Source organism: Anser anser (genome assembly GCF_964211835.1).
Source record: "Anser anser genome assembly, chromosome: 8".
Taxonomy (NCBI): Eukaryota; Metazoa; Chordata; class Aves; order Anseriformes; family Anatidae; genus Anser; species Anser anser.
The window spans coordinates 29,781,212-29,793,858 of NC_139728.1; the positions used below are offsets into that span (position 1 = coordinate 29,781,212).

Here is a 12,647-nt window from a genome sequence, read left to right on the forward strand (position 1 = left end):
TTTGCAAAGCCAGATTGTAACAAAATACCTAGCCATAATTTTATGCACTAGTTACTGAAGAGATGACCCTTGGTGGCTGGACCCTCTACCAGCCACCGAGGAGTTGATCACTGCAATACATCCTCACCGTGCCTTGCAACAACCAGCTCTGGCCAAACAGCAAGGCGGCACATTTTGTGAGATGAACTTGGATAAGCAGCAGGAAATCGAGTTTATAATAGAGTGTTAATATTTGCCATGCTCTCCAATTCCTGTAATATCTTGCATTTCTGTTAAGAGGATCCTCACTTGTTTGAACTGAAATGGGACAATGAAAATTCTCTGTGGTGACATACATATGATTAACAGGCAAATTTGCTGTCATCAACTGACATGATGACGAATTTATAAATCAGGGTGGCAGGTTAGCCCTTACGCTGTGAAAAAAAGGCACGAAGCAGGGCAATGTGCTTTTCTTCTCTCAATCTTTGAGAATCCTTGAGATCTCGAAGGCACCTGGTGGAGTCCCGGCGGCATCGGAGGGGACGCCTGCTCCCCAGCATCACACCCAAGCCCCCAGCACCCCGCCAGCTTACTGGCAGCAGGCCTTACTGGGGCAGGGGGAGGGGGCTGCTGGTGCCTTGCCCCTGAAAACCCTCATAAATAGAGATTCCACAACAAGGAGACTCTGTGCAAAAGGCTAATTACAGCCTGGGGCTGCATTAACCTTTAGTGTGGGTTCCCCACTGGGATCTTTGTAAGGCTGTGTGTGCTTGTGTGCGTGTGTGTTCATGTGCATGGGTATGCACACACAGCCCTTCGCCCTGCCCTTTATTTTCCTATTCTGCTCTGTGCTCTCCCTTACAAAGATTCTGGAGGTAGGGGGAAGAAAACCTCCCGCACAGTCCAGGGGAGGCCGAGGAAGGGAGACGAGAGCTCCCCAGCTTGCCGTGGTGCGAAGCAGAACTGGCCACACAATTCCCTTCCCTGGCAGAAGCCTGCAGTGCAGTTCAACACAAACGGGGAGAAGTGGCTTGTCTAGGGAAACCAGCTGGTACCCAACCCCACTGTCAACGGAAAGCCATCAAATTCTCTTTGGAAAAGCAGACAGAACACAATTAATGTGAGCCAGGTGCAGCAGTAAATATTATGACAGTTACAGTTATTAGTACAACTAGCAGTGGTCTTACAGTTAGTATGAAAGCTCAAAGAGATGGTGTACAAATCTCTGTGCTTTTCCCAGAGAGTTACCATGAGGTGGGTGAAATTGAAAGTAAAAAATTAGGAAGAGTTAATCCACTAAGTTTGATCCTATCAAACAGCTATAATGGAGACCACGGCCATTCCAACCTTGGAGATCCTATGAGGGAAAATGCTGTAATTAATCTGATTTCTGGTCTTGCCCACAGAGTAAAACAGCTGAGAGTGAACATGCCCATGCAAATATCAGCCTGTATCAGATCCTTATTTACCTGAAATCCCTCAGAGAAGTTACCGAAGTCCCAGCACAGCCTCACCTCGCTGGCAAGAGTGCGACACCCGCACAGCTCCCAGGGTACGGCTGCAGCAGGGACTGGTTTCACTTCTCCACCTCCAGGTGCAGAACAACCGGATCCTACTGAGCAAGCAGTGCTGGTCGCTGCTGGTCCTGAGGTGCCACCGGCTCACTGAAAGAGCGTCAGAAAGCCCTGGAAGAAGGAAAAGTGATTTATCTGAATCCTTCCTGCAGGGAAATAGACAATAAGGATCACCACCAAACCATTTCATTCACTGAGGGCCTTTACTTAGGGCTCCCCAAAAGACCAGTTTCTCCCCACACGTTTTAGTCACACATTTAACTATGCAGAGCCTTAGTCAGGCAACAGGGACCTGAGAACCAGCTAGAGTAAGTGAAACTGTGAAGCTCCCACACACACGCCACAGCCAGGAGCATCGCTCGCACTCCCTGCAGCCGGCGAGGACCTGGCCCCATTCCCCCCCGGCCTGGCCCGTGCCTCTGAGCAAATGGACTCAAGGTAAACCTCAGTGCCCTTCCCTTATCTGCATATCTTTTTTTTTTTTTTTTTTTTTTTGGAGTTGCCTTTGCAAACATTTATCCCAATAGGTAGTTTCGTGCAATGAAACAAAACCTCAGCAAAATAAAAAAGCCTCCCATGCAAACGATAAATCCCTACCAAAATAAGGTATGCCACTGAACATCCTCCCTCCTTGGGGAGAGTAGGAGGGAAAAAACACATGACAGATGTTAATCACCTTCTTTAATGAACTGCTTGGAGATATTTAAATACGGTGGTGTTGATTGTGGTATAAGAACATATGTACAATAGTATAAAACAAAGTAGAAACATGATGTATTATTAATACCCGCTAATTCCTTTACATCTATTTAGAGGCACGGTGAAGGTAGAACATACTGTGTATTCTCACTGTAGCTCTTCTTGGATATAAAGAGACCCTCTGAAGCAAATTCTTCAGCCTACTATACTTCAAGAAATAGTAATCTAAGGCATCAGACATTTCCTATTAAAGTTTTAAAAACATAGCTTTAAGTCATACATTACATTGAATGCTTTAATATCTCATCTGATTCAGTAGGTTTTAAACCCCACAGAGGTCACATTTTGAAGCACTAGTCACTTTTTACAGCATCTCCAAACATTAAATAAAAATAAAAATTATTAGGAGGAATAGAGCCATCTGTAGAGGCTAATAATGTGTCAGTTTGATATTATTATTAATAATACTATTATTTCTGTTGCATATTAGGGAGATCATGACTGCTAATGGCTATAAACTAGGAGTGATAGCCTTCATTCAGGCCCATCTGTGTTGCAGGCAGAGCGGAGCAGGAGGATCCGGTGTCAGAGCAGTTGTTTCCCCGCACCCTGTTTGGTGTCCGAAGCCGTGGCGTGCCCAGCTCCGGTCCGTGATCGAGTTGCAAGGGGCCGGGGCCTGAGCCCTAAAACAGGTTTTAATGATCTCACGGCCAGATCAAGGTCAGCCACGTTGTGATCGGGTACCCAAGATGGATTTGTTCGCATGCACGGTACAAGGCCCATGTAACCATCTAAACTTGAGCGGCAACAGCAGGAAAAACTGTCCAACCTTTGGCAAAGAGACGTGGTGGTAGAGAGATGAAGGTGGTGGCTTGCTGCCAATATAGAAATAGGAATGTAAGCCTTGTTCCTGGTTCTTATCAAGGGTTTCCTTTGGTCAGCTCAGCCGTGCATCACCTCGAGCCTCGGGGTAAGAAGCGATTCGTGTGACACCAGCCACAACAATCCTCTCTGCCCAGTGCCTTTGCCACACGAGTCTGAGGGAATGACCCGGATGCCAATTTGCCCGCGTCCTGCATTTCTGCTGTTTCTTGGGTTCAACACCTACAGTGAGTTACTTAAAGAAAAAAAAAATAGGAGCTTTTAATTCAATTAATCGTAAAGATTATAATAAGCATAAATGAGGCAGTGTCTGTTGTCAAGAAAATGCTCAAGGAAACGCCAAGCAGGCAGCTCTTGTTTAAACATTACAGCCATATAATTTCATTATTGATTAAAACAGGAGTACCCTGAGCAGGCAGTTTCCTCCTCTCTACTGCCGAATACCTATAGACAGCGCTGCCTTTTCCCCTCTATGTTACTGTTGTGGGTCATATTTAGTGCTGATGATTTGTAATTTATCCAACAGGTACAGGCACATTTCCCCCAGGTAACATTTGTAAACAGAAATAAAGCTGGTGGTGTATTGTTTGCCTCAGAAACTCTGCAATTCTAGTGTGTCATAGAGTAGGCAGCGATGTGTAACCAAGACCAGTGATAAAAAGAAACTGCAATTGTTTTTTTTAAGGTACAGCTCTAAAACTGTACTATGTGGATTTCCATGGTGTAGCAGCGCAGACAGAAATGACTTTTTTTTTCCCCTCTATAAGAACTAGTTATCTGATTCTCTTTTGTTTCCCTTATTCCAATGTTCAGTTGCATTTTAGTGTTGAGAGCTATAAGGATGCATTGAAACTTATGGAGCCTGACATTTTAACTATCTCATCTTAGCATGATTCATCTCAATTTACTTTCTTCAAAAATGCAGCCTGGAAGAATATGAACCATTCTGGGGGCTTGCTAGAAGGCCATAAGCTCCATTAAAGAGTACAGTGCCAGCTGCCTTCCAGAGAGGGTTTGCTTGTTATGGGTCTCATCCTGCAGAAGTAATAGGTGCCTCCCGGGAAATGCCACGTAGTCTCAAAGGCTGTATTCGCAGGGCTGGGGGAGAACTCGGCCCTGGGTTGAGTCCTTCACCCTTACAGCGCTCCTGTGCCCTGCTGTAGGAATATCAGAACAAAGAAATCCTCGGCTGCTTCTGCCCTGCGTTTCAGCATTAAGCAGAGCAGAAGAATCTCAACAGTTAAATAATGAGGAGATTAAAAGAGCCTCAATAAATTTGATGGGTTGATATGAGCAAACAAAATCACTCATGTGATATTACACAAGTGTCTGTTCAGAAAACACATGATTTTGGAACTGTGGCCGCAGTCTGACAGGTATTCTGGGGCAGATCCTCCGCATACATCAAGTGTCATCGCTCCGCTGAAGTCAACGGAGCTGTGACAACTTACACCCATGGGGGCTCTGCCCTTTTGTGCACAATTCCTGCAATAATCGGATTGCACCGCACACAGAGCCCCGGCTGCGTGACCATCGTGGCACAGAGCGCTCTGCAGACAGCGAGCTGAAGGGCGGCCCAACTAATAGCCGAGGGCAGAGCTGACTCCCCTTCAAATTTCAGATCCGTCTGAGCTCCGGCTACAGGTATGAGCACACGCTTGCAACGTGCCTCGTTCGGGATCCTTCCTTTCCAGCACGGAGAGCTGAAGCCCAAGCGAAGGCAGAGGCAGGCGGTGCTTGGAGGCAGGAGCATTTTGGGGTGGCGTGGGCAGGAGGCACGCAGTGCTCGCCCACCCGAGCTCGGCGACACTCGGCCCGGCCTCTTCCCTCCTGTGCCCGTCGTCACCGGTACAGTGAAACAATAATATATCACCGGGCCTGACCCTTTGGCCTTTATGAATTATCTGTTTTAGAAAGATGTGAAACCACCTTTTATATCCAACATAATAGATATTTAGACATTGTAGATCAATAGTGAACAAGTTTCCTGGTTATAGTTAATGGGTGCCAGAGGGGCATTCTGACACTGACCTCTGACACCCTTGTTGACAAGAAATCTATAGAGAAAAAAAAATAGGAAGGACTGCCAGGTTTTAAAGTTATGAATATAGATCTACAGCGAATAATGGTAATTTTCATTGAGCAGAAATTTTTCATACTTTCAGTTTCAGATGAATTTCTCCAAAATCCTTAATTCTGACCAATGTAAAATTAATAACTGGCCCTTGGTGAACATCTGAAAACAACTGTTCAGCTGTATGACACATTTTTCCATTTGTTACTCGTATGATATTGTTCTGCTGTCAAAGAAGACTTTTCCCTTTATAAAATAGGCTGTCATTTATAATTCCAAACCAGCACAGATTTGTTAAACAGCCACATCATAATGGGTCTGGATAGGAAGAAATACAGGCTCCTGGTTCTTGAAAGAAACTAAGCTAAAGTGATTTTTAAAAGAAAATAAGTTTACAGGAATTTAATATTGTGACTTCTCACAAAATTGGTTGCTCATATGTATTGCTATCAAAGTACTAAAATACACGCTTATTCCCTAGTTTATCAGATATTTAATTAACTTCTCATGTAATTAACTGATGCAGCGAATGACTGTTAATAAAGGTGGCAATAGCCACGAGTATAAAATTATTCTGCTATATCGTACACTTCGTGGCACTGGGTAAAGAAAGTGGTGTTCACCAGCAGCAGTGGAAGCAAACCAGAAAAACAGAGCTAATTTCCAGCAGCCTGTTCTACGCTGCAGCACAATCCAGCGTGCCTCCTGGTAATGAAATTAGCTCTGTCATGTCAAGTCAAAATGAAATCCGTGTGAAAGGAGGGTCGCTGGCTTTCCAGAGGCTCTACCCACCAACGTACCTACTGTATTATTATGTCACACTCCAGTAACGCCGCGCTGAGGTCTCAGTGGCCTTCCTGCAGCTAAGCACCATTGAAAACACATTTGTCCTGGCTGTTCTTTTCTTTTACCCCTCCTCTCATCTTGGGCAAGATGAATCGCTGCTGGATCCAGACTGACTCTGAGGGCAAAGCCAGGTCTTGAGGAGGTAACCTGCCTCCTACGGCTTAAACATTTTAATTAATTTTAACACTAATGCACAAATGAGAGTTAATCACTCTGCTGCAGTGCTCTCTAATTTACCAAGTTTATTCATTAAAACTTTCCTCCCTGAACTTTGATTGAATGTCATGCTTTTTAAAAGGCCTCTCAAACAGCCTTAAGGCTTTTAAAACCGCTGGGTGGGGGCTACTGTCAAAATGTTCCTTACAAGGGGCTCTGCATGGCACAATGCGAGCGTGGGGAGGCAGAGGGGCTGGGACACACGGCAGAAAAAAGGTTACTGGGGCAGCACAGAGACAGGGTACCCAGGCGTGACTTCAATTACCTGCTAGACAAAACGGGCATTGCTTAACTTTTACAAACTCCAGGCCAAAACTGTCCACAAGCATAAAACTGTCCGCACGGTCATCATGCTGGCTTTTGTCATTCGGAGCAAGAATGTAATATATGCTGTATGACTCTTAATTTTATGAGATTGCTTTATTGCTGTGCTATATAACAAAAGCACTCTGATAATGTTATTTGTTTTAGATAATATATTTGCAATGTGTTTGCTAATCTAATTATTTTAGAGTCAATATAATAAAACCTTAGGTACACAGTTTGGTCTATTAATTGCTATAACTAAAATCTGAAATTTATTGTTTAAATGGAGGTTCTTTATTTCAAATTAACTGAAGCAAAATGTAATCTTTACCTTTTTAATTAACTGTGTTCAATATTAGGTAAAAAAATACCTCACATTTTCAGTTTCTTAATGAAGGCTGCGATCAGAAAGGCTGACATTCAATCATACATTTAATTGGGTTTTTTAAAGTCACTTACATTACTTGGCTCTCCAAGGAAGCTGCAGATAAGAAAAGATTCTCTGCATATAGTTTTGTGGGAAAATTCATCCAAAATGTAGATGCGCAATGCTTTTATAAAAATACAACAACACCTGCTGGCATGTCTGTAAAGCTACGTAAAGCAAAGTACAAATATTTGCTTATTCCCACCTGTGCCTACCTTAATCGCCAGCACAACTTGTCCCTTAGCATGTAAGCTGTCCTAAGCATCTAAGTCATTTCTGTTAGGTGGACTCCTTCCAGCCACGCTTCCTCCATTCATTGTGAACGCCCCTATGCCACTGTGGGTGGTTAAGTTAAGAAAACTGACTGAAGTATCTCTGTTAATGCCAAATTCCTGCCTCTGTAACTAGTATGAGATCAAAGTTTATTCAGGCAATGAAAATGTCTAGCTAGAGATTAAGTCTAACCTTCTTCAAGTTTATAAATCATACCCACTTCTATATTTGAATCAATTTTAAATGTGAAAGTGCTGTGATTCTTACCTATTTTATTGCCTTTACACTTCACCCACTGCCCTACCACATTTCCTAGCATCTGTTTGTGATTTCCAGTAGCAGTAGGTCCAGCAGGCCCCTCTGGGAGCCAGGAAAAGCGGTTTTGTGCAAGAGGAAAATGACTGCCGTCCCATGAGGCTAAAGCATCGGGGACGCTGGCTTCACTGCCCTTGCTCAGGACAGGGATTTGCACACACCTGGCTTGGCAGGGATGCACTGGATTTACACACTCACTGCCCTGGAAAGGCGACAGGAGCTGGGCACATCCTGCACGCTCCCTTCGGGTGCCCAGGGTGCTGGGTCTGTGCCTGTCCCGCGTTGCTCTGATCCCCAGTCAGGGCACCCCGGTACTGCAGCAATACCAAGTCCACGTTCTCAATTTCCATCACAGCTGCCTCAGACTTCAGCCAGCCTCTTATGTTTTGGTTTGCCTTGTCTACCTCATCCTTTCTGACAAATGCAACTATCAAAAAAGGCCATTTTTAACTTAGCCTTCCTTCTGCCCCAGGAACATACTCCCACAGACTGCCTTACACCACTCTTTCAGCACATTCCCGGGCAACTTCTCACTTGCCTGGATGGGCTGAGAACTGCTCTGGGTGTTTCAGAAGCAAACCAGGCACCAAAATTTTTCCTAAAATTCCTAATCTAAAATTCTCACATTAGTTTTTCCTTAATGGCATTCTCCCCTGCCTATTCATATGGTGCTACATTAAAAGCCTTCCGAGTCTCTTTGCCTTTTGGTACAAACATGCCCATTAGAATATTGTATTCTGGGATGGAAATGTTCATCAACTTTTCAGGAATGATTACATAGTTTTTCTCTTCTTCCTAGGAAATTTATGAATCAATATTTTCAGCTTCATTGCTGCTCAGGTTCTGTGAAACAATCCTTATGTTCAGATCTTTCTATGGGCTCATCAAACTGAAAGTCCTATTGACTTGGCTGCATTTCTGTGTTCCACCTCATTATGGTGGGTGGCACCGTAACACATGTACAATTGTACCAGGAGTTCTTTCTTTCAATTTGAAACAGGAAACTTTATTAGAATAAGAATTACGGTCACTGATTGAATTACTCTGTCTTTTGCCTTTCCTCTGTAGTGCTTTTATCTAAAGCCTGCCCAGAGATCCTCCTCCTCACTTCATGATATGGATTTAAGCAAACACATAGGTCATAGTGACTACCTAAAATACCAACACACCAACTGCGTACTCATTTCCACATATACACGTGTCATATTTAATGAAAGGGCTAGAAGGAAAATTCTACCTCAAATATAAATGCTTACACTCCAAGAGCTACAACAGCTGTTTTTCTATAACCTGCGTGAATGCTCCTGTCCAAACCACAAAGTGACACCCTCTGACAAATATGCCTCTGCTCAGTCATGTCTGCACAGAACATCCCTAAATGAATCTCACATAGCAGGTATGTTTGTAGAAATAGGACTTTGTAAGCAGGCGATTCACAAACAAAAAAATGCTACTTTCTTTTAAATACGTTAGTCGTTATGAATAGCTAAACCAGTTCTAGTCACTACCTAGCAATGAATAATTGACAATAGAGTTATTAGGATAATATACTCAATTAATAGAAATATTAAAAGATTCTCCATTAACCTGCATTTGCTCAGAATGCCAGAGGGGTGATTAGTTAGCATGGCACAGAATACTGTATAGTACTTACTGCTCTTGTACCGAGTCAGAAAACAGAGATCCACGCTGCTACCGGATTCAAAGTAAGACCTTAATGGTATTCAAAGTTTTAAACAGGAAGGAAGATAAAGATGAGGTGGAAAAACTATACCTTGAATTTACTAAAGAGATTAGGGCAGACCAAAAAGATAGCTTTTTTTGTAAGCTAACTGATATTTTAAAATCAAGCGTTTGGACTGGAGACAACTATCTGCGTTTAACGCTTCTCACAGTTCAACATCCTTCCCTAACTATCAAATTTTCCCTGCAAACACTACAAACATCCATCGTCTATTCACCGTACACATGACGTAAGATGCAAAGCATAATTCTGTGAGTCAGATAGGCTGGGTACCACTGTCTCAGATGTAAAACACGTATATATTCCATGTACCTGAACTTCAGCAAGGCATAGTGTTAAGTTCGTAGTAGAAACTATTTGGTAAACTGTGGAAGATGAAGATTAGCAAGGGTTTTATGCAACGTATAAAAATTTGGTTCAAGGAAAAGTAACAACAGAGTTGGCAAGAAGAACCAGAGAAGTATGCTGCAGTTTATTAGTGACCGTGGCACACAACTGGCTTTTGAGGAAGCGGGAACTGTCGATGCAGGCAACAATAACAGCTGGATTCCAGAAGATGCAGAGCCTCAATGCATTTCTCGCTCCCAGTAAACTGATGCGCTTTGTCCCCTTTTGTTTTATAACCTCTGAACAGTTCAGGCATTAATAACAGTACAGTTAAAAAGAAAAAGAAAAGATCCTACACCTCATTATCAGGCTTCCTGTTTGAGAGATGGTGTGAGACCAAATTAGTGTATGTTTGGAAAGCACACTGTAAGAGTTAAGCATTCTATAGAGATGCTAATGCAGAATTAAATAGATCACTAGGAACCAAGTTCACCAACAATAAATTTGAATTCAGTCACCTGGAAACCCCAACAAGGCTTTGAAGCTATAGAAATTGCCTCGATTCTTCTCCCTAAATGTCTTCCTGTAGGCATGCAAAATCACTTAAAACTAATATGTCAAGACAATACGTGTTGTTTCCTTGCAAGGTGACCAGTGACTCATTAGGGATGGGTATAAATTGGGAGTGTGAACTGAAACTTTTAAAACTCCAGTTTCAGAGTGGAACCTCATGTACAGATTCAAGTTTACAGCTTCAACATCACTCTTGTTAAGCAGTGTTTGCAAAATGGTGAAATAAACAGAAGTCATTGGAGTCCCACCCCAAGCCCTGCAACAGCACATATATTCAGCACAGAGTTGAATGGATGAGAGATTGAGAAAGTTAACAAAAAAACACATTTTCTTCCTTAAAGAAATATTTCCTACTGACAGATTTTGGATTGCATGCTCTTTGAAATACTGAAGCTATCACAGCATGTTCCCAGAGAAAAAAATACTAAAAGCTGGTAGCAGTAAGTGCAAAATATGTGACACACATACAGACAAATACACCTCCGTGTATGCATACATATATAAACACACCCACAAGGTGCCATATGGAAACACACCTACAAAAGAAATGCACATGTCGATAAAAATGTTTGAACAAGTAATTTAATTTCTTGGGGAAGGTCCAAAGAAAACTGTTCTTGGTCATGTTCAGGAGTGACTGCTTAGCAAGTCAGTCTTGTCCTGAACACTCCCTGCTGCTGCAGGAGTGCCTGGGGTAACTTGGTGCAGCAATCTGCAAGGGTGAGCCGACACTGGCAGGGGAGGGGGAAGAAGGAAGCCTTTGGGGAGGAATTCGGGGAGCTAATCTGGGTGTACCCTGGCTGTAATTAGTCCTGCCATGCGGCCTCACAACCACACTCAAGTTTCATTTTTGAGCTATCTTTAAGTTAATTTTAAAAATAAGAAAATGAAAGACAAATAGCGGACATTAAGCAGATTGCTAAAATGGAGAAATGCAGTGAAAAGATGGATGGATGTCACAAAGTTCTGATTAATGTCTTGATTTTGCTGTATGCAACCTCAAGCAGTGAAAATGCTGAATGAGTCTGTCATGGATTACCCAGGCTTCGAGCAGGGGTTACCTTTTAAAATACAATTTCTTACTGTGTAATTAACATCTTTCACCTTGTCACAACATTAGGGCCAATACATCAGACTGCAACTGTACATTTCTGATTATACAATTCTTACAGTGTTATTTATTCCAGTGATCATAAAGTGACAGAATAGTCAAGAAATGTTACATCTAGCTGCTCCTAACAAAGAAAAAGTGGCCTCTAGTTAGTTCACAAAAAATAGGATGTATTGGGATGAACGAGCAATTTTTTATTTTCACTCCTAGAACATACATAGGTAAAACACTCAAGCAAAAGATTCACCTGAGGCTTCAGAAACAGAATCGGTGTGGGTTTGCTGCCCAACAGGCTTGAATTAACTAACGCAGGGTAGATTTCTGATTAAGCCAAGATGACCTTCAAGATGCTTTATATCAATTTAAAGCTAATTTTTATCTATCTGAATCCTCACATAAAAACTACAAACCTCCCAGTCCCCCAGAACTTTACTAGGGGTCCATGTGCTCAAAATAAGATTGTTTTCTTTGTAGTGATGACAACTCAGAAGCCAAAGAGAAGGAAAAAAACAGAGCAAAAGAGGGAGGAAGCCTCCTTTACCCCATGTGGGGAGAATTGCACACGAAGTACAGAGTGGCGCTGGAAATCAACCCATGCTTTTTTGTGTCTAAACACAGAGTAAGAGGTGAGGCTTCAGAGAATTAAAAACGAAAATATTAAGCCCAAATGAGATATCTCCATGCACTTTTTGATTGCTTTGAAAATTGCCTGCCTCAAATGTTACCTGGAGTGAGCAGGACGTAAGTTTTAACACGGAACCTGTGACCATAACCTCGCTTCCCTCTCTGTAAAATGGTGTTAATGCCATTTCAAATGAATTCTGCAACAATTGAATGAAGAGTTCAAACTATTTTAATAATGTTATAAGTACTTTCAAATTTTGTTGCTTTTATTTCTTTTTTTTTTAAAGCCAGTAGTGCGTAAAAGAAATTAAGCAGAAAATTAACTCTCCCAAATCTCTTCAATAAGTGGAAAGAAATTCCAGCAAGCACCAGATATTCAGAACAAAAAAAAAGTGTCTCCTGATTTTGGCATTATAATCCAGAAATTCTCATTAGCTTCTTCAATTCATTTAATATAATTTACCCCTCCCTGCAAGTTTTTAAGTGATGAAAAAGATTAAAAATGATCCCATAACAGTCTGTACAGTATTTTACATTCACTGACCTTTTATGTAATTTGGTATGTTCCTTTGGATGTCTATTCCAAGTGTGGTGGGTGAGAGCTTGATTTATAAACAGTGTATGCACACAGGGTTTTTATGTACCTTGTTCACACCATCAGTTTTCCTCTAGTC

The 12,647-nt window shown here is 42.2% G+C and overlaps 1 protein-coding gene across 15 annotated transcripts in view; it reads right to left on the reverse strand.

Moving 5' to 3' along the window:
- Positions 1-12,647, reverse strand: part of LOC310903257 (uncharacterized protein) — a 142,905-nt gene that overhangs the window by 66,120 nt on the left and 64,138 nt on the right. For 7 of the 15 annotated variants that reach the window (XR_014587383.1, XR_014587385.1, XR_014587386.1 and 4 more), the window contains one exon: positions 1,452-1,667. The exons of 7 other annotated variants lie outside the window; for them this stretch is intronic. Coding sequence is in view for 1 of the 8 variants with exons in the window: in XM_083846115.1 (XP_083702241.1) it covers positions 1,471-1,667 (197 nt within the window). In the remaining 7 variants the exon portion in view is untranslated. Of the gene's footprint in view, positions 1,668-12,647 lie in introns of all 15 variants that reach the window. One more of the 15 variants, XM_083846115.1, reaches the window with a different exon arrangement.